Below are 20,090 nucleotides of genomic sequence, written 5' to 3'. Positions count from 1 at the left end.
TAATATCAGTTGCTCTAGATCTTCATCAGTGGTCACAGGACGCTGCCCACAGGACGCTGTTGGCTGGATGTTTTTGGTTGGTGGACTATTCTCAGTCCAGCAGTGACAGTGAGGTGTTTAAAAACTCCAGCAGCACTGCTGTGTCTGATCCACTCAGACCAGCACAACACACACCATCACACCACCACCTCGTCAGTGTTACTGCAGTGCTGAGAATGATCCACCATCCAAATAGGCCCTGCTCTGTGAGGGTCCATGGGGGTCCTGACCACTGAAGAACAGGGTAAAAGGGGGCTAACAAAGTATCAGAGAAACAGATGGACTACAGTCTGTAACTGTAGAACTACAAAGTGCAGCTATACAGTAAGTGGAGCTGATAAAATGGACAAATGAGCGTAGAAAAAGGAGGTGGTCATAATGTTATGCCTTATCGGTGTATGTAAATGTCCTCTGTTCTGATTGGCTGTTATGTATTTTGCCTTCCAGGTTGAAACAGGTAGATAGATGTAAATGCACTTGTTTTTGTGACATCAGAACAACAGTGAATTCAAAACAGGCAGCTTATTTTCCATCTTCGGACTGTATGGGTGGGCGAACCGTATATTTTGAAACTTAAACAATGTTTATATGTTATATCGACATATAAACATTAAAAACAACAGGAGCATTTGGTTTTCCATGATATGGACCCTTTAAGGAAGCAACATATAGACCTAAACTATGTCTGAAATCCTGTACCTACTGTCTCTACTGAGTCACTTCACCCATCACTGAGTCTCTTGATTTTAGTATAAAAAAAGGCTTAAACAATATTCATGACCTATTTAAATAACAGTGATGGACACTATTGAAGTAAATGTAATTAGTTACTGTACTTAAGTAGTTTTTTGTGTATTTGTACTGAAGTTTTTCCATTTTGGGTGACTTTTTCCTTTCAATCCACCACATTTCAAAGTCAAATATCTGACTTTTTACTACATTTTGAGAAATCTGTTGTTCCTTTTGGTTTCTGTGTGTATAAAAACGTAACATGTCAAAGTGAAAGAAACACAAAGCCAGAGCACCAATCAGGGCCCAGCGGTCACTTTGTTTAGAGCTTGTTTTGACCTGTTGGTCATACCGACCCAGTGCAGCACACGGTTCAACGTCAGCGCAGCAGCGTAAAACTTTGGGAGAGTCTGTTCAACATAAATGATGAACTAACCGAACTTTGTGTAAATAGAGCACAATATAGAAATATGTCCACATATGCAGTCGAGACTGACGCGGCTTTTTTCTGAATTTCTACAAACACCATTTCATTTTATAGTAAATTAGTTTGGGCTGGTTTATGTTTATGAACAGACGCCTACAGATCAACATAGTAAAGGAGCTCATCTGTGATCCTGAGTTTAAAGCCAGTTTTTATTCAACTTAAACCTGTAAATAAGTTGCAAATAAATCTTAAACTGAAACTTGGAGGTGTGTCATTTCAGAGCCTGATTTCTACCTGATGGAAACTGTTTGCCTTCAGTGTTTATGATCATTTTAATAGACGTCAGCATCACTAATTAATGACATTCTATTAAAAGACTGATTTACCAAGAGAGACGCTGGAGGACTTTCACCTTAAATGAGTTCATGAAGCGAGTCTTGGACATTAGAACCATAATTAATTTTTTAGTACTTTTACTTTTGATACTTAAGTACATTTGAAGGCAAATACTATACTTTTACTCAAGTAGAGGTCTAAAGGGAGGAACTTCTACTTTTATTGGAGTAATATTTTATATCTCTACTTTAACTCAAGTACATGATTTGTGTACTTCGTCCACCACTGTTAAATAGACAAAAAAGACAAAACTGGGTTTAATAAAACATGGCCTGTTTGGACCTCCTTGCTGGCTCTGCTGTATGTGGGGTGGGAGCACAGAACCACACGCTGACCGCACGCTTCCTGCTCCACTTGTGGCTGCGGTGGGTTATGACCATGGAAACCAAACAATCATTCGCAACTATGATTAAAAAGCGCTTTAAAACACTCTGTGAAAGGCTTTCCTAATTATCATAAAGTGCACAACGCCGAAACGAGCTGACTCAGAGAGAATGGCACTGATTTCATCACACTGTTTCCATCCTTTCACCCAATCTGCTGTTTCACACAGCTACCAAGAGAATATAATGCACCTCTTTATGCCAAGAAGTAATAGCGGTGTGAGGAAATGTCATACATGCCTATAAAAGCTGTATTCTTGCCCATTCGTTTGAGGCTCACAACCCATAGAAGTCAACAGTCGGTATTATTATTTTTCTATATCATTTAAATGTACTGTGCAAATATCAGAGATCACATATTGTGTCATTTTCAGTCAAAATGACAAGTTGTTCATTTAACAGTAGTCCAGGTCCAAAAAGTAAAAACCCTCCCAGGATTTTGTTCCAACTGCTTGACTTCTGGTTGGTTGGTATAGTGTAGTGGGTAACACCTCTGCCTTCTACGCTGTAGACTAGGGTTCAATCCCCCACCAGGATAAGCACCCTACACTATACCAATAAGAGTCCTTGGGCAAGATTCCTAACACCGCCTTCGCCTACTTGTGTAAAATGATCAAATTGTAAGTCGCTCTGGATAAGAGCGTCAGCCAAATGCCACAAATGTACTTCTCTAATTTGCACAAACCAGCAGCAAAGGTGTTCAGGCAGGTGGAACAAAAAATCCTGTGGAGGTTTTTAACTGTGTGTATGGGGGCGGGGCAGTTATTCATTATCACCCACCCCTAATTCTTCAGTGATATGAAGCTGAAGTCAGATATTCACCAGCTTCTTGTTCACACTTTCCCGTTCCACCTTAAATGGCGCAGCAGTTACATTCTGAGCCTTAGTGTGTCCATTCTAAAGGTGAGCGATATGGCAAAAATATAATATCGCAATATTTCGAGAAATGTTCACGATACATAATGTAAAAGTATTTCGTTTTTGGAGATCTGATCAGTTGGAACAGAGGATAAAGAACCAGTAGTGCTACATTTCAATACATCAATAACGCCGAATACAGTGATTTTTATTCAATATTTGGCGCCGTGTGTTGTACTAAAACCGGTTAAACAGGACTAACTCTGCTGTCTTTGTAATGAATGCAGTTGATCGGTGTTCTACAAGCAACGATGATATAAACAATACATTCAGAAAAGCTACTTGTATAGTATTGTGGCACAGTTTATCACGGAAACCTTGTCTTCCTTACAGCTTCCACTTTTCAATGAAATCTGCAGGGACATTTTCCATACCTCCAGTCTTAGAAGTTGTTTGGTTTTGCTGTTTCTTACAATCCAAGTAATCCCAAATTCAGTGAATTTGGTCCGGACTCTGGGGTGGTCCGTCCAGAAACACATGTGGACTTCAGAATCAAGAGTGGAGCTTGATGTTCTCCTCTATCTCAGAGCTTTAAGTGCTGTGTATCTGATCAGGACGGTTTCGGCGTCTACCAGGCCTTGCGTGGTTGTTAAGTGTTCCACTTTCTCTGTCCTCCAGTTTTGGAAACTCCATTTTTTTCACTTTCATTTGCCCCATCCTGATGCAAGCGGATTATGTTATATCTAATCTACTCAGAAATATCTCCTGAACAATGAACTTGTAATTGATGGCTTTTCTGAAAAGATATTAAATAAATGTGTCTGTCTGACTTTTGCACAGTGCCGTAAGCACATCATTACTTATTTGAATAATGAGTTACATTTACATTCAATTTACTCTGTGTATCGACAGGTTCAGGCCTGCATTTTCAACTTATGTGTTCCTTTTAATATCATAAAATGACAAAAACAAGGCAAAAAATATGAAGGACTTCTTTTTTCTTTTCACAAAACACTACACTGGACACAACAATAACTTTCGGCAGAATTTCTCTGCTTGTTTCAAGGAGTAAGAGTAAGGAGTAAAATTCAAATGAAATGTTTTTGGCATCACTGAGTATAATATGACTTCTAAAGGTTAATAACCAGGGCAAGCCATCGTTTTGTGGCTATAAATACATAAATCAATAAATTAATGCATTCCCCAAAGGGTTCATTATTCTGCTGGTAGCATCACTTGACCCCTGCTTTGACCTTACCTCCCAGCACGCTGAGGGTGATGGCCTTGGTGTGTTGGACGAGGAGCTCAGCCTTGGCGATGGCGGCCAGCGACAGGTAACTGGACATGTTCCGGCTCAGTTCCCGGTTCCCCTGCTGTAGGAAGCGCACTGCCACCGGAACCGCAAGGGCCATGACCGGAGCCCGGTTATAGTTCTGCACAGAATAACAGGTGGACATTTAGCCCTTTTACCCCAGTTGCAGCAGAATACATAAGACATGCTTCGGGTCTGAAGTCTGGCACTTTAATGTTGCTCTGGAGCTACAAGGCTAATGTCGCTCACAAGTAATAGCCGTTTTTCACGCGCGGAGGAGGGGTAACGTTCCGGGGAGTTTATGCCGCTCCGCTACCAATATGGCTGCATTTCACTATTCATCATGTTTGGCTGAACTCCCAAGCTTTAGGCTGGATGATGTGGTCAGAGCTGTGGAACAGCTATCGAGCACCAAACATGCAAAACTCGATAAGGGTTATAAAATCTTTTTGAGCAGCTTATTTTTGATTACAAAGGTAAATCATTAGCTGGTTCCCAGTGTTGTAGTTAGCAAGCTAGCTACCTTAATGTCACAGACAGGATGAGTAATGTTAGCATTCCTCAGATTTAGAGATCTTTAAATATGTGCCTGTATAAGAAATAAACTGTCTAACCTGAATTATTGTGATAAATTATATCTTTCTCAGTTTTCAATGCTGCAGACAGGGAGATCCAGGTAAGGGCTCGGTGTTACCAGTCCTTAAAAAAAGACGAGGAACCACAGAGACTAGAGGTCCAACGACTTCAAAGAAGTTTGAAGGAGTTTAACCAGTTCATTGTTACAACCCTGCAGTTCACGAACCTGTTTTAATGTACGCAATTAGAGTCACTGTTATATAAGCTAATTCACTGTTAGGTTTATACTGTATGTATCACATTGAGCCCCACATCTTTCCAGCAACCACCTGCCATCACCTGGGACACAGAAGTTCTTTGATGCCAGTATCGAGGTTCTCGTACACACGCCATGATTTCGAACAAAAAACCCACACATTATATATATATATATATATATATATATATATATATATATATATATATATGAGAAATATACACACACTGAGATATACACACACACACACACACATTCTTCTTCCTTGGCTTGTTCTTCCTCTATCCCCAACATATCCTGCTCCACCACCCCCTCCTCCTCATTAGTAGAGTCTCCAAGGCGGCCCTCACTCTGCTTTACACAGATTCCTTTGCTCGTTGACCCCAAATGAAGCGACATGGTGCTTCGGGCCCTTTTCACCCACGTTTTTCCCTTCGGTGTAACGTAGACGCCCAACGGGATGAAATGAGCAACACGTACCTGCTGTTTCAAATTACTTTGAATGTCGTCTCCTCGCTCCTTTTTATTGCAATTAGCCATTTCTTTCCGAGCTCATCATCAGATGGAAATGAATGAAAACTCAGAAACGGAAACGATTTTACACACAACCTCCCAAACCGGAAATGTCGACCTCAGAAACGAGAGAAAGGCTTATGGAAGTTAACTATTCTCAAACACACTTGATTAAATGGTTTCTGATGCTGTTATCATGTGAAAACATATGTAGCGTCGCTAAACTCAGTGGTAGCAGCCGTGTTGAAGCCTGTTTTTGTCCACACTGTTGTCCATTTTTAGGTAATGAAGCATCATGCAGTGTTAGAGCACATAAATAAGTCTACTAGAGATTACTGAACAACTTGATGTAGCCTGAGGCAAATTTTTGGTGCTTTGATGTTCTGATACAACTGATGAGCATCCATTGCTTGTAAGCTAGATAAGCATTCACCGGTCCACTCTTAGGCCCAATTCCATTTCTTATTTCTACCTCTACCCCTTGTTTTTGAGTGTCACCTTGCCCCAGTGAGTAGTGGTCGAAATCTTACATCACAACATGGGACCCTCAGATAAAAAGAGCATTACTTCATTAACAGCTACCAGTGCTGCTCTGTGGGCAACCCTGCCAGTCTAATAGCAGAGCAGGGTAAAGTTTAGCTCCTCACTGCTGGGCTTTAGTTACATTTAGGGGGTTACTTTCAAAGGGGCAATTATTTATGATCACCCACCCCTAATTCTTCTGTGATACGAAGCTGAAGTCCAGATATTCATCAGCTTCTTGTTTGAATTTTCTTCCATCCATCCATCCATCCATCCATCCATCCATCCATCCATCCATTCTGCCTTAAATGGAGCAGCAGTTACATTCTGGCACTTCAGGCATCAGAACTGCTGGACTATTTAAGGTGGAATGGTTTTATTTTTTTTCTCATATCACTCTGAAGTGTCTCTCTGGACCATTTGGAGGGTCATGTAGGCCTAACACTTCACCCTACCCCTCTATCCCAACAAGGACACCCGACCCCTAGACGTGAAAGTGCAAAACGGAGGGGTAAAGGCTCAGTGGTAGAGGCAAGGGGTGAAATGGGACTGGGCCTTAATGTGCCCAAACTGTGAGCTGTGAGGTCCATTGTTTAAGCTCAAATTACCCTACCCGGGAAGTAACACCACTTTTTCAAAATGTTCTCCAGAATTCAATCTTTCAAATGTAAACAAAGTCTTTCAGAGTGGTTTGATGTGACATGGTTTATTGTAGAGAAACTTACAGACTCAGATTACTTTACAGTGGTTGTGATGGGAACCAGAGGCCACAAGGTCCACAACACATATAGCCGTTTTATTTACTATCCAAAAACAATCAGTGAACCCACACATGCATTCCACATTTTTAAGGTTGATGATGGTAAAATAGTGGAAAATCTTTTTCTATGTTTCCTGTGGGGGCTATTTGGCCCTACAACACCCTCAATGTACCCCTCCGCTGAGAAGTATTAGAAAAAAAATGTAGTTCTGATTTTATTAACCCTCTGTTGCATGGTGTTGCCATATGGCAACAACTACATTATCTTAGGTTTACTAAAAAGCAGTAATATAATATCTGTGTTTTCCTATTTAACTGCAGGAAAATGGTCTTTTACTTTGAAAGGACAAACACTTTATGACATCAGATGGCTAGGAATTCTTAATGTGATGCTGTTATTACCATATATTCCAAATACCAATTGAAAATGTATTAATTTACAATATTTGCGAATAAGTTGGATTTGTTTGGTCTTGTTATTTTGATAAAAGATGTGTTTAGAGAAAAAAATATATTTTATGGTTTATATATATATAGAGGCAGCACGGTGGCATGGTGGGTAGCGCTGTTGCCTCACAGCAAGGAGGGCCTGGGTTAGATTCTCCGGCCGGGCGACCAGGGTCTTCTCTGTGTGGATTCTGCATGTTCTCCCCGTGTCTGCATGGGTTTCCTCTGGGTTCTCCGGTTTCCTCCCACAGTCCAAAGACATGCAGTCAGGCCAATTGGACGTGCTAAATTACCCCTAGGTGTGAGTGTGTGAGTGACTGTCTGTGTCTGTCTGTCTGCCCTGCGATGGACTGGCGACCTGTCCAGGGTGTATCCTGCCTTCCGCCCAAAGACTGCTGGGATAGGCTCCAGCACCCCCCCGCGACCCTGACGGAGAAGCAGCTAAGAAAATGGATGGATGGATATATATATATATATATATATATATATATATATATATATATATATATATATATATATATACACTGGTATATACATATATAAACATGTATTTAAGTATTTCCAATATTTAAGCAATTTTAAATAACAAAAACATGTTAAAACATTTTAATCATGTTTAAGTAGTGATTCATGCAATACAGGGTATCATAAAACAATGTTCGTTATCACGCAATGCAACCATTGTAACCATTTCCTCTGATAAGCTTGTGTCAGGGAGCTTTTAGAGGCATTAAATACTTCAGACGGCTGGTTTCTATCATCACCACTGTCAGCATTTCTGACTCACAAGGTTTCTATAAGAGCAAAGCATTTCACATCAAATCACTCTCACTTTAACATTTTAGTGACTTATTTAAAGAGAAATTTTTCCTAAAATCTGTGGAATTGCTTTAAATCTACTGCAACAGTCGGATTAAATTTGTCAAGTTTTAACTAAAAAATTAGACTCTGCCTTCAGAGAAACACGCCTTTGTTTTTAACCAGGTGTTTAGAATATCCCACATCAGTTTCATTAGTGGGGCTTACTGCCCACCCCAGGACATCTGACTCACCACATCAGCAGTTTCATTCATCTAAACGATGAAATGAAATGGACCAAAATGAGTTTGTTTTAACCAAAGGACACCCAACATAATTCTACATATGTGAGACACAAATCCAGAGACAACAATCCGGCTTTGCTGAGTGACTTTCACATAAACACTGGTATCAGAATAATAAGGCGACAGAGGAAAAGCAGGCCAAACACCACGGCTAGAGTTTTTAGTAGAAGCATCATGTGAAATGCTCTGGCGCCCCCAAGAGTACATGCAGTGAACTTACCTGAACTGAAGAGAAATTCCACACATTTTTTGGGGTGTTTGTTCTGTAAAGCTGCTTTGTAAAAAGCGCTATATAAATAAACTTTGCCTGCTTGCTTCTTATGACTTATTTGTTAAGATGTAAACAAAGCCATTTAGAGTGATTTGATCTGAAATGCGCTGTTCTAGAGAAACCTACCAAGTCAGAATTGCTCAGTGGTGGTGAGAAGAAACAGATGAAGACGTCTGACGCTTCTAAGAGTTACATCACACAAAAAAAAATGCCTGAAACACTGTTTTAAATGATAAACATACGAGATACGAGATACAATTTTAGCCTAAATCTGTTTATGATGGAGGGATACGTGCAGGGTTTATAAGGCAAAATAGTCCACAAGGAAAACTTTTTTTCTAGATGTATGATGACTTTACCATCATCAGCATTTAATATATAAAAATTCAGAAGATGTGTTGCTTCACTGGTGGTCTTGGATAGTAAACAACGGCTTTATTTGCATTGTAGACATCATGACCCCTGGTTCAGTCACTATTGGCCCTTCCCTGTCCTGTCCATGTGCTCCTGTAGTGTTTACTTCCCAGTCCTGTCCATGTGCTTCTTTGTTTTGTTTTTTAGTCCGGCCCCTTGTTTGTGACTCCGCCCCTGATTGTTCCCACCAGTGTTTCCACCTGTCCCTCTTAACCCTTGTATTTAAGCCCTGTGCTTTCCTGAGTTTCTTGTTGGTCTTTGTTTGATGTGCTGTTTGATTGTGTTTGATGTGCTTGTCTTGCTAGTCTTTGTTTACTGGATGTTTTGTTTGTTGGAGTTGTTCCGTTCGTCATGTCTGAACCCCAATCTCTCCGTGTTGGCTTTTTGAACATGGACTGTCTTGACCCTGATTTTGGATTTGCCCATAATAAACCTCGCTTGTCTCTGCCTATGCGTCCACCTCAACCTCGCTGCTCGTTACACTATCACCACCACTGTAAATCTGAGCCAGTAAGTTTGTCTACAGTGAATCATTTCACAGCAACGTGCCCTGAATGGCTGTGCTTGCATCCAAATGAATGAGTATATGAATAAGTATAATGTCCCAGTGCAAATGAATCCAAGACTAACTTTTACCTCCTCAGCATTTTATTTGCTCTCATTAAGTTGGCTTGAAAAAGCCAACTTAGTGTTCTTATTATTATTCTACACTCAAAGTGTAAAATGTTTCTCTTCCCACAGTTTTTGGGCTAGAACCATGAAACTTTGCAGGATCACAGGTCCTATATCTGCCGAGTGTGTTTGTCTTTTCTAAGCGATCCGGAATAGTTTTGGTAAAATTATCGTTCAAAGACATTTTTTTCCCATAGGAAATAAATGGGCGGAATGTTTGGGACATTCAAATTAACTGCAACAACTGACATCATAATGGACTGCTGGAACTTTAATTAACACAGCACTAAATTTAAGGTGGCACAGAATTTAAGTTAGCACTGAATTTAAGTTTGCAGCAAATTTAAGGTTAACACTAAAATTAATGTGGTGTTGCTTTTAAGGAAGCACTAAATTAAAGGTGGCACTGAATTTAAGTTGGAACATCAATTTATATAGCACTACATTTCAGGTGGCACAGAATTTAAGGTGGAACTTCAATAATGTTAGATCCCAATATCAGTGCATACTCCTGATCAATGCACAATCCTGGGTTCATGACTATATCATGACCTATGGGGTTCAGGCCAATGGTACGCATAAGGCCTTAGGGCTTACGTCCTACAGAGGCCACAGCTTATGCTTGTGCGTTCATATGGTTAGTTGTAACCCACAGTGACAATGATATCCAATTAGCAATGTTCTAATACTATCTGTTGTTTAGGATCCATATTCCTGGACGTCATAAACGTCCTTGGGGGTCCTTGTCCACCTAAAGCTCTATTTCATCCAATCCTCTCTCTCTATTGTCTTGTCACATGATCACACGATGGTCATGCCATTTGTGTGTATATAAACTCTGCTATTCTGATTAATAAACGGGGAAAGCCCGTAAAGTGGCACAGAATTTAAGGTGGAGCTCTCTTTAAAGGAGAATTAAAGTTAAGGTGTGACAGAATTTAAGATAGAAGTCTTTTTTAAGGTAGCACTACAATTAAGGTGGCACAGAATTTAAGGTGGAATGCTTAGCAGCAATTTATCAACAGTCTTCCACCATTTAACGTCTTATCATTTTAGCTCATTCAAGTTCATTCACAAACTTTCTCTTTCTAGTATGTTTGTTGTTCTAATTTTGGATGGTTTGTAAGGTTTTTTTACCGGAGATGGTGAGGTAACATATTTATCACCAGTGTTTCTTAGGGACTTTATTCCCATCCTACATTCTGTTGCTTTTACATGCTATTAAACACACCATAGAAATTACCCCAGGACATATTCACCCTGTGTGAGGTGCCACATCGGGTTAATGTTCCATCAGACATTGTGGAAAAAAGTTTTTTTCCTTAAATACGGAGGTGCCTGAAGTCGTATTAACTTGTACTCTATGTAGCCATAATCAAGCCAAACCTCTAGTATACAACTCCAAACATTAAACACATCCAAATTGTGAGAAAAAAGTTGGTTTTATGCATCAGTGTTGACTGTAAATTCCCAAGTTCATGACTTTCACTTAAAGAGACACTCTGGTCTAAATGAAAAATTCAGCCATTGCTTTATCTATTGTAGACATGCCTACGGGTGTCTTACAGTGGTCCCACCCAAAACCCCCTTCTGATGATGCATTCTGAAGGTTGAAGTGAAAGACTACACGTGCTTTGTGGCCTGTTTTGAAATTCTTTAACTGAATTATTTCTGAATTATGAAGCTGTATCACTAATGATCACTAGCAGATACACCAATCAGACATGACATTAGCACCACCTCCTTGTTTCTATGCTCAATGTCCATTTTATCAGCTCCACTTACTCTATAGGAGCACTTTGTAGTTCTACAGTAACAGACTGTAGTCCATTTGTTTCTCTGATACTTTGTTAGGCCCCTTTACCCTGTACTCTTCTGTGTTCAGGACCCCCATGGACCCTCACGGAGCTGGTACTATTTGGGTGGCACTGTAGTAACACTGACGTGGTGGTGTGTTAGTGTGTGTTGTGCTGCGCCTATATAATTATGATTTTATACACTGAGCTGATTAATATCTCTTTTAATGAACTGAGTTTAAATAGATCGTAACTTAGCCCTTAAAAATATCTAAGCTCTGAATACCTCAATATTTGGGTCATTCTACAGAAACTTTTCTGTCTCTTCATAGGTGTCGCTGGTGTTACCGATCCTCGTTGATGATACACGTAAGAAAGGAAACACCAGAGACATTTTTAATGAAAACTATTTTACAGCATGTCTGCTACAGAGCATCAAACCACAGCTTATCAGTCAAGGAATATCCATTAAAATATGAAATTGAATTGTATTAAATTTTTTCACAATGCTTTAAGAATAAACCAGGTCACACCAGTGACATCAGCTAAAAGTTCCATATGAAATCATGAGCTAAATGAGAACATTTCTGAGAACTGAAAAGACACAGTGGACTCACCCTGTGCTTTTCTTCACAGATCCTCAGAAAATATTGAAAAAGAAGTCGAGTGATGTCATCAGTGTGATGTTATTTCAAAATAAGAGATTTTTTGTTAGGCAGTAACACCAGTGACACGACTCCTGGGCACAACAACTTACATTATATATTGTATAACATTTATTTGACATTTGTTTTATTTATGTCATTTAATTTATATATTCCATAAGTCATGTATAGATTATTGCAGTTAAAATGGCAGAAAAAACATCTTTTTACCTCAAATTATGGCCTCAACCTTCACACATGACTGTGACGACAAGAACTTCTGTGATACTTGGAATTCAAGATGATAAACCAATTTTGCTAAATTGAGGCTCAAGAATGTGTAATTGTCCAAATAACGTGTTTAAAATAGAAATAAATTGTAACCCTAATGTGTTTTAAGTGTAATATATCTGTAAACGCTAGGGATGCAAAAATGGATGTTTCTGTAGAATGACCTATTGCTATTATTTTATTTATTTGTTTTTTAAACTTTATTCAGTAGAATGCTTCATATATGTGCAATTATTCCAAAAACGCTCTCCTATACAGAAACAGTATCAATAGCTAAAGGGCAAACTAGCATTTCCGCGCAAAATTAAGAGAGATTTCTCTCTTTTTCACGGCAGAGCTGCCACTCAGCGTCGTGTCCACTGGGAAAAAGTCCCTGAACATCCCAACCAGAATTTTCAAAGCAACAGCAGCGCCGAAAAACTCACAAAAAAATATATCTCATTATAAAGCAGTCACTTCAATATCTGGCTTCCACTCAGATCAAAGGCTCCTTCCACAAATAGCTCCGAAGAATTCAGGCGCCCGACTGAACTGTCCCAGGGCGGCTCTCTAATGAATACTGATCCCTCCTTTACCCGGCATGCACCTCTCTCTCTCTCTATTCCCTCTACGTCTCAGTCAAATATTCATAAGTGACTTATAAAGAGAAGGGTGAGACGTAGGGTGGATGAAAGGAGAGGGAAAGATGCTATTCATACAAGGATGGGCAGAGGGATAGGGATGTTCTTCAGTGGTCAGGACCCCCACAGGACCACCACAGAGCAGGTACTGTTTGAGTGGTGGATCACTGTCAGCACTGAAGTGCTGGTGGTGTGCTAGTGTGTGCACTTTGTAGTTCTACAGTTACAGACTGTATATTATAAACACAGGGCTTTCATTTTGCATTGATTGAGTATGAAAAATATCTGATATTAAATATGCAACTCAATTTGTAATTAAAAATAAAGCCTGTCTTGCTGTATATCAGAGTTTTAGCACTCAGCCTGAATCCACTAAGGCAAGAAAATCAATTTAAAAAAATGTCCACCTTATGCTAATTGTTTAGATTTACTAATAATAACCAATAGAATGAATCACCATTAAAATGACTGCAGTTTCAGCTCACAGACACTCCAGACTGACACCTTCTGAAAAGGTTTCTGAGGTGCAAATGGTTTTAAAGATCTCTATAATTTAAACAATATAAAATTGGCAGGCGCCAGGTAAATGTCAGATCAGAAATGACCCGAATTCATAAAGATATCAAATTTCTGTTAGCATTTACATGTCAAACAATGGCAGATCTGAGTAGCCCAGGGTCTCCTGAAAATAACAACATATGGCCTGTGTGACTGTCACATGCAAATAGTTTATAATTGTAAGTGTAATTGACCCAAAATACCAAAAATAAAATAAAAAAGTCCCTCAAATTTTAGGTTTCTAAGGGTTACGCAAGCTTCATGAAGATCACCTGGTAAACTGCTTAACAAACCTGCCTAAGACTGATGCTAGTTAACGTATCACATGCCTAATTGTATTGGAACTTGTCTTCATAACTATAATTATTAAATTAAGTGACCCTTATTAGTCCCACAACAGGGAAATTTCACCTCCGCATTTAACCCATCCGTGAAGTGAAACACCACATACACTCTGGTAAACACACACACACACTAGGGGGCAGTGAGCACACTGGGCAGCCCAATCTGCAGCGCCCGGGGAGTGACACCTCTGACATGGACTGTCGGCTCTGGGGATCGAACCGGTGACCTTCCGGTCTCGAGGCTGGTTCCCTAACCTCCAGCCCATGACTGGCCTCTGTTCATCCTCTTGCTAACATTTACCTATTAGTTACTGAATATTAAGAGCTGATATTAACAGCAGAATAGCAAGCCTACAGTTTAAGCTGTAAAAGCACCAACAGAAGACGGAGAACGCAGGCAGGTGAAGAGATTAGCACTAATGGCTCTTGTCAGAAGTGTCAGTTCCATTTATATTCATACCACCATGTTCTGTGTGATGTGTTCCCTCATTACCATCTCACATTAAACCTACTCTCGCCTGAAGCAGTACGACCGCAGCTGATTCTGACCCCACACATGGGAACAGCCTGACGGCCTTCAGTGAACAGACAGCTCTCCAGGGGACCAGCAGGGATGGCAGGTGGTGTGTGTGTGTGTGGGTGTGTGGGTGTGAACACACCTGGAGCAGTGAGCTGACAGGTGAGTATGTGAGAGAGAGGACAACAAAAGGTGATTCTCAAACAACTATTTTGGTTAACTGACCAAAACAATCACAATAAATCACATTTACTTGTGTAATCACAATGAAAAGACTGCATCTAAATGATTTTTTCTACAAGCCCCATTCCAAAAAGTTGGGACGCTGAGTAAAATGTAAATAAATGTACATATAAAGCAGAATGCAATTAATTGCAAATCTCATAGACTCATATTTTCTTCATAATAGAACATAGAACACATATCAGATGTTGAAAGTGGGAACCATTTCATAAAAAAATATTAACTCATTTAGAGCTTGATGGCAGCTTAAAAGTTGGGACAGGAGTAACGAAAGGCTGGAAAAGTAAGTGGTACTAATAAAAACAGCTGGAGGAGTAATTTGCAACTAACTCACATGACTGAGTATAAAAGGAGCATTTTAGAGTCTCTCAGAAGCAAAGATGGGCAGACGTTCACCAAACTGCCAAAAACTGTGTCTAAAAATGTTCAACACATTTTTAGACGCAGAACTGGCCGCAGAACAGTCCAGACCTTCCACCATTGGTAAACATTTGGTGCATCGTGAAACGAAAAATCCGGCCACGAAGACCCAGGACTGTTGAGCAGCTACAGTGCTACCCCAGACAACGATGAATGAATGAATGAAAAATGTATCATGAGTTTAATTATTAATTTTTTAAAAATTATGTTTTCATGTCGCTATAGAAACACAAAGGTTTTTAGACGTAGGTAGAGCCTTATTTCAGCCCTGCCCCTGGATTTTAGAGCAGGAAGTGACACTGGAAGGGAGACTGTAAGTGAGACTCCTCATGGCCACATGGCGTTTTGAAGTAAATGTGTCCAAAAGTCTAAATCAAGAACGGTCTCTACTGAAAAACACAAACTTTTTACAATCAAATAAACATTTTCTGTGTTATGATTTCAAGTGTCATAATGTTTAAAGCTGTTTAAAGCAAATGTCAAGCTGTTTAAATCCATATATATATATATATATATATATATGGATTTAAACAGCTTGACATTTGCTATATATATATAATGTTCTTGGAAGAAAACTTTTTATGGTAACTTTACAGAAGAAGGAAAAAACTTACTTTACGTTTAATGTAAGTCAATGGAGCCAGATGTTTATCCAAGTAATTTTGGATTGTTTCTATTAGTCCATTCATCATTAAATTTACACATAATGTAAAGGGCAACAAGCATTTTCAAATTATGTTAAATATATATATCATTGTTTGTGGTGATTCAAAGCACTAGTATTTTAATCTAAATCCACTTTAAAAATCCAAAAAAATGTATACTAGCCTTAGAATTGAACTTCAGGCACAATTAAAAATAAATGATTACACTCTAAAATTCTAATTAGCTAATTATCAGGAATTGAGCTCACCTCTGGTTAAAGGTAAGAAAGTGTCTATTTCTGCCTTTTAATCTGCTCTTTTCTGTTAACAGTGTGATTTTTAAAACTAATATGTTGCTATGTAAAGAATGTGATCTAACAAAGCCAAAATATTTGTGTTCAAGGCCCAAATTGATCAATCAAACACATGAATAGGAATATTCATCACAACCCATCAGTGCTTATTAATCTTAACTTGATTGGTGCTTCCTTGGACATTAGCGCAGTACATCCAACACAAAAGGAGGTATGGAGCCTCTTTTCAGAAAACTCAGATGGCTTTTTACTGTTTCACTATGGCCAATGTGGACATGCACACATCGCAAATCCTCTACAGGTACATTTAAAAGAGCCAAAGCCAAATTCCCTGAAAGTATCGCTGGAAAGGTGTTAGGTTTGAAAGGGTTAACTGATTATTACGCCTTTAAGATTATACAAATGATGTGTTCAGTCAGGCGGGTCAGTGATTTTTTTTACAGGTGGTGTGCTGACCTGCAGGATGCAGCTGGTGATGTCAGAGGCGATCTTGGCGTGGGGCGTGTCCTCGTCTTTGCCCTGAGGCTGCAGGTTGTGCTCCAGGCATGACTCCCACAGAGCCACCAGGGCGGCGCCGTGCCTCTCGATGGAGCCCGTCTCCCGGATCGCTGTGGTGATGCGCGTGATGCAGATCTCCACCACCGCCTGGTCATTGTCATTGGTCAGGTAATCCTGCAGACGGCCAAAATCAGAAATATAAGGTCATGAGGAAATGAAATGAAGGGGTCATATGAGTTCAGATATATGACGCTTAGACCTAATTCACATACACCTTAACCCTGTGCAGTTGCAGTTACTGTTGATGATAAAACGAAATGTTGTCATTTTATACTGACCCCTTAAATTCTATTGGCCTGTATGTGGGTCCACACTCACATTAACAGATCCTTTAGGTTACTAGAGAACACTGCATCACACACTTGAAATGATAGATAAAGATATATTAACCCTTTAAGACCTTATCATACTTTTGTGTTTTGCACATTCCATTTTTTTGACAAAACCTTTGTTTTATATATCTCTAGATTCAACATCAGCTTATAATATGCCATTCAATAAATATTTCTAAACATTATATTCATCAATTAGATAAAATTAGATAAATATATATATTTATATGATGCTAACAACACAAAAAAGTTTGGTTAAGACTGGTTAAGTTGGGTGATGCTGAATAAACACCTAGAAACGCCTCCACCTTCTCTGGGCCTGAGCCTCATTTAAACTGGACTGAGGTGAAGTGGGAAAGTGTCCTGTGGTCCGATATGAAATTCTTTTTGGAAATCTGGATGTCGTGTCCTAAGGGGTAAAGAGGAGAGTGACCATCTGACCACCCTTCCTTGATGATGTAGGGGTGCATGAATATACATGGCAGCTTTTTCATGAAGAAAAAAAAATACACTACAGCTCTTTTACCTAAAAAATGCATCACATCCCTTCAGGGCGTCTGTAGAAGTGGGTCAGCATTTTGTATTCTTTTGCACAGTCTGTATCCCCTGCATCATGATGCCAAAATCACCCACCACATTTGAATAACATGACTCAGGATCTGGAGAGTTGTCACCTTGTGCGTCAATCATCGTTGGAACAGCAAGAAGAGAAAAAAACATTCTTTTTCCTGCCTCTCAAAGACGTTCCCACTATGACTGTCCAGCTACTACAGCATGGTTTCTGCTCAATCAACATATCACTGGAATTCTTCTAAATCATCATATGGTTTTATAAAATTAGGGTTATTACACCAAAAACGTGAAGTGATTACAGTGAAACTGTAAGTGGAATTGGACCTGTAAAAAAATGCAAGCTTACTTCTATCTTGTTTTCTCAAGGAAGCCACTCTAGACAGCAGATCTAGAATCAACCTGCCTGCCTGAAACTGAAGTTTAGTCTATTTTTCTATCTCACAGTTGGCCATACTACATCCTAAACCATGTCAATAAGGCTACGTTCAATACAGCACGTAAACGTGGCCCAAATCTGATTCTCACCAAACCCGATTTTTTTGTTTGGCTGTTCACATTATCTTTTAAATGTGATCTGTATGTGACACCAGTCTGAACAGATCTGCTCCTAAACTGACCCACATGTGCAAAGGAACAAGGCTTCACGTGGCTCTTCCAGGGGTAAACAATCATGACAGCCAGCGAACACCAGTCACTCCAGGAGGGTTTAGTTTCATCGTCGGCAGCATCACAGGAGCGATTATGAAGTAATTACACGAATTCCAACCTGGCTGTTCAGACTGAGTCACATTGCTGCAGATCAGATCTGTATCGGATTTCAGCACCACATATGAAAGCGTCTCAAATCAGAATTGAAAATATCAGATTCAATGTGCTTTTTGCTGTTTACACTGACACACAGACACACATCTGAGTCAAATATGAAGGAAAAGATTAGACTTTTACCTGCTGTATAAACGTAGCCCAATTCTGCATAATCTTAAGTCCTATATGCAATTTGAACAGGCTAAAATAAGTCTGGGTGCTGCATTTTTCAAGAAATGCTTTAGGCTATTTGGGTGACTATAGAGTTCCAGACTAAACTACAGAAGCAAATGATAGACTCCAAGTGTCTTGGCTGACTGACTACACTTGCGGTAAATGGGAAGTTGTGCACATCTGACTTTTCCCTAAGCTATTCCTTTAAGATTGTTGATAGAGAATGTAAATCAAATGCGAATGCATTCTATACAACTGTAAAATGACATGCAATTATATAGCTGCTGTAAAATAATGAAGTGAACTGACTGTACAGTATAACAAAGGACTAAAACCACTGAGGGTTAGGGAGATGATCAAATATCAGCCTACAAGTCACCCACTGGTCTAGAACACTTTTAGATGACATTAGAATATGCAGCGCACTGAGGTAGTTATTAAGAGAAGCATCTACATCTGACTGGCTGTGCTGTTTTATCTTCATGATGAAATGCATGAGGATATGGAAAAGAGGCCACTGTAAGCGAGACAGGCTGCGAGACACAGTGAGAAACAGCGAGAGAGAGATGCTCTTTTAGCAGCATTATCTGACAGAACATACCCATGAGACGCTGAAAGTGCCAATATCTGTCATCACAAAAGCTGCAAGGAACAAAGAAACAGGCTCACGGCAGAATAGCAGCTGTTTTTAGCTGCAAGCTCAGGAAGATAAACATGTGCTTATTTAAATGGATCATACATGTCCTCCTCCAGGTGGAGCAGCCTTATGTCATGCCAAACCAGGGCTCTGGACTTTCGACTCCTTCCAGATTATGCAAGAGACGCTCCTAGAGTGGCTCTTGAATACCAAGGAGGAGTTCTCCCTGCTCAAAGATGCATTATGTAAAGGTTCTGGAGTGACATATTACATGGGTAGCTTGTCACAACTCGTTACTTCAACCACTGTAGAAGAAAAAACTCCCAGCATGAGGATGGCCTGAATAGCTGGAATAGCTGAAACACAGCCACAGCCTTTTTAGGATCAGCTCAGAGTTTACCAGCCGTAAGACTGTACACAAAAGCCTTTGCTGTTGCAATTCCAAAAATACTGGCTTGAACGTTGCAGCAATTTCTTAATGGGGGTTTAAGTGAGGCTTTCTAAGAATTTCCTAACAGTATGAATTCCCAGATCCTTTAAAGGGCCCGTATCCGATCAGGCATAACATTATGACCACCTCCTTGTTTTTACGCTCATTGTCTATTTTATCATCTCCACTTACTATACAGGTGCACTTTGTAGTTCTACAATTACAGACTGCTGCCCATAGGAGACTATTGGCTGGATATTTTTGGTTGGTGGACTATTCTCAGTCCAGCAGTGACACTGAAGTGTTTAAAAACTCCAGCTGCACTGCTGTGTCTGATCCACTCATACCAGCACAACACACACTAACACACCACCGCCACGTCAGCATTACTGCAGTGCTGAGAATGATCCACCACCCAAATAGTACCTGCTCTGTGAGGGTTCATGGGGGTCCTGACCACTGAAGAACAGGGTAAAAGGGGGCTAATAAAGTATCAGAGAAACAGATGGACTA

The 20,090-nt window shown here is 39.8% G+C and overlaps 1 protein-coding gene across 3 annotated transcripts in view; it reads right to left on the bottom strand.

Annotated features, from left to right (window-relative positions):
* The window catches only part of veph1 (ventricular zone expressed PH domain-containing 1), a 177,810-nt gene that overhangs the window by 135,661 nt on the left and 22,059 nt on the right, over positions 1-20,090 (bottom strand). For all 3 annotated transcript variants that reach the window (XM_037539969.1, XM_037539971.1, XM_037539970.1), the window contains exons 3-4: positions 16,526-16,741; positions 4,091-4,265 (exon numbers count right to left, since the gene is read on the bottom strand). In XM_037539969.1, coding sequence (XP_037395866.1) covers positions 4,091-4,265; positions 16,526-16,741 — 391 coding nt within the window. The remainder of the gene's footprint in view (positions 1-4,090; positions 4,266-16,525; positions 16,742-20,090) is intronic.

The sequence above is a fragment of the Pygocentrus nattereri genome, chromosome 7, assembly GCF_015220715.1.
Source record: "Pygocentrus nattereri isolate fPygNat1 chromosome 7, fPygNat1.pri, whole genome shotgun sequence".
Classification (NCBI taxonomy): domain Eukaryota; kingdom Metazoa; phylum Chordata; class Actinopteri; order Characiformes; family Serrasalmidae; genus Pygocentrus; species Pygocentrus nattereri.
This window is presented reverse-complemented; position numbering and strand designations above follow the sequence as displayed.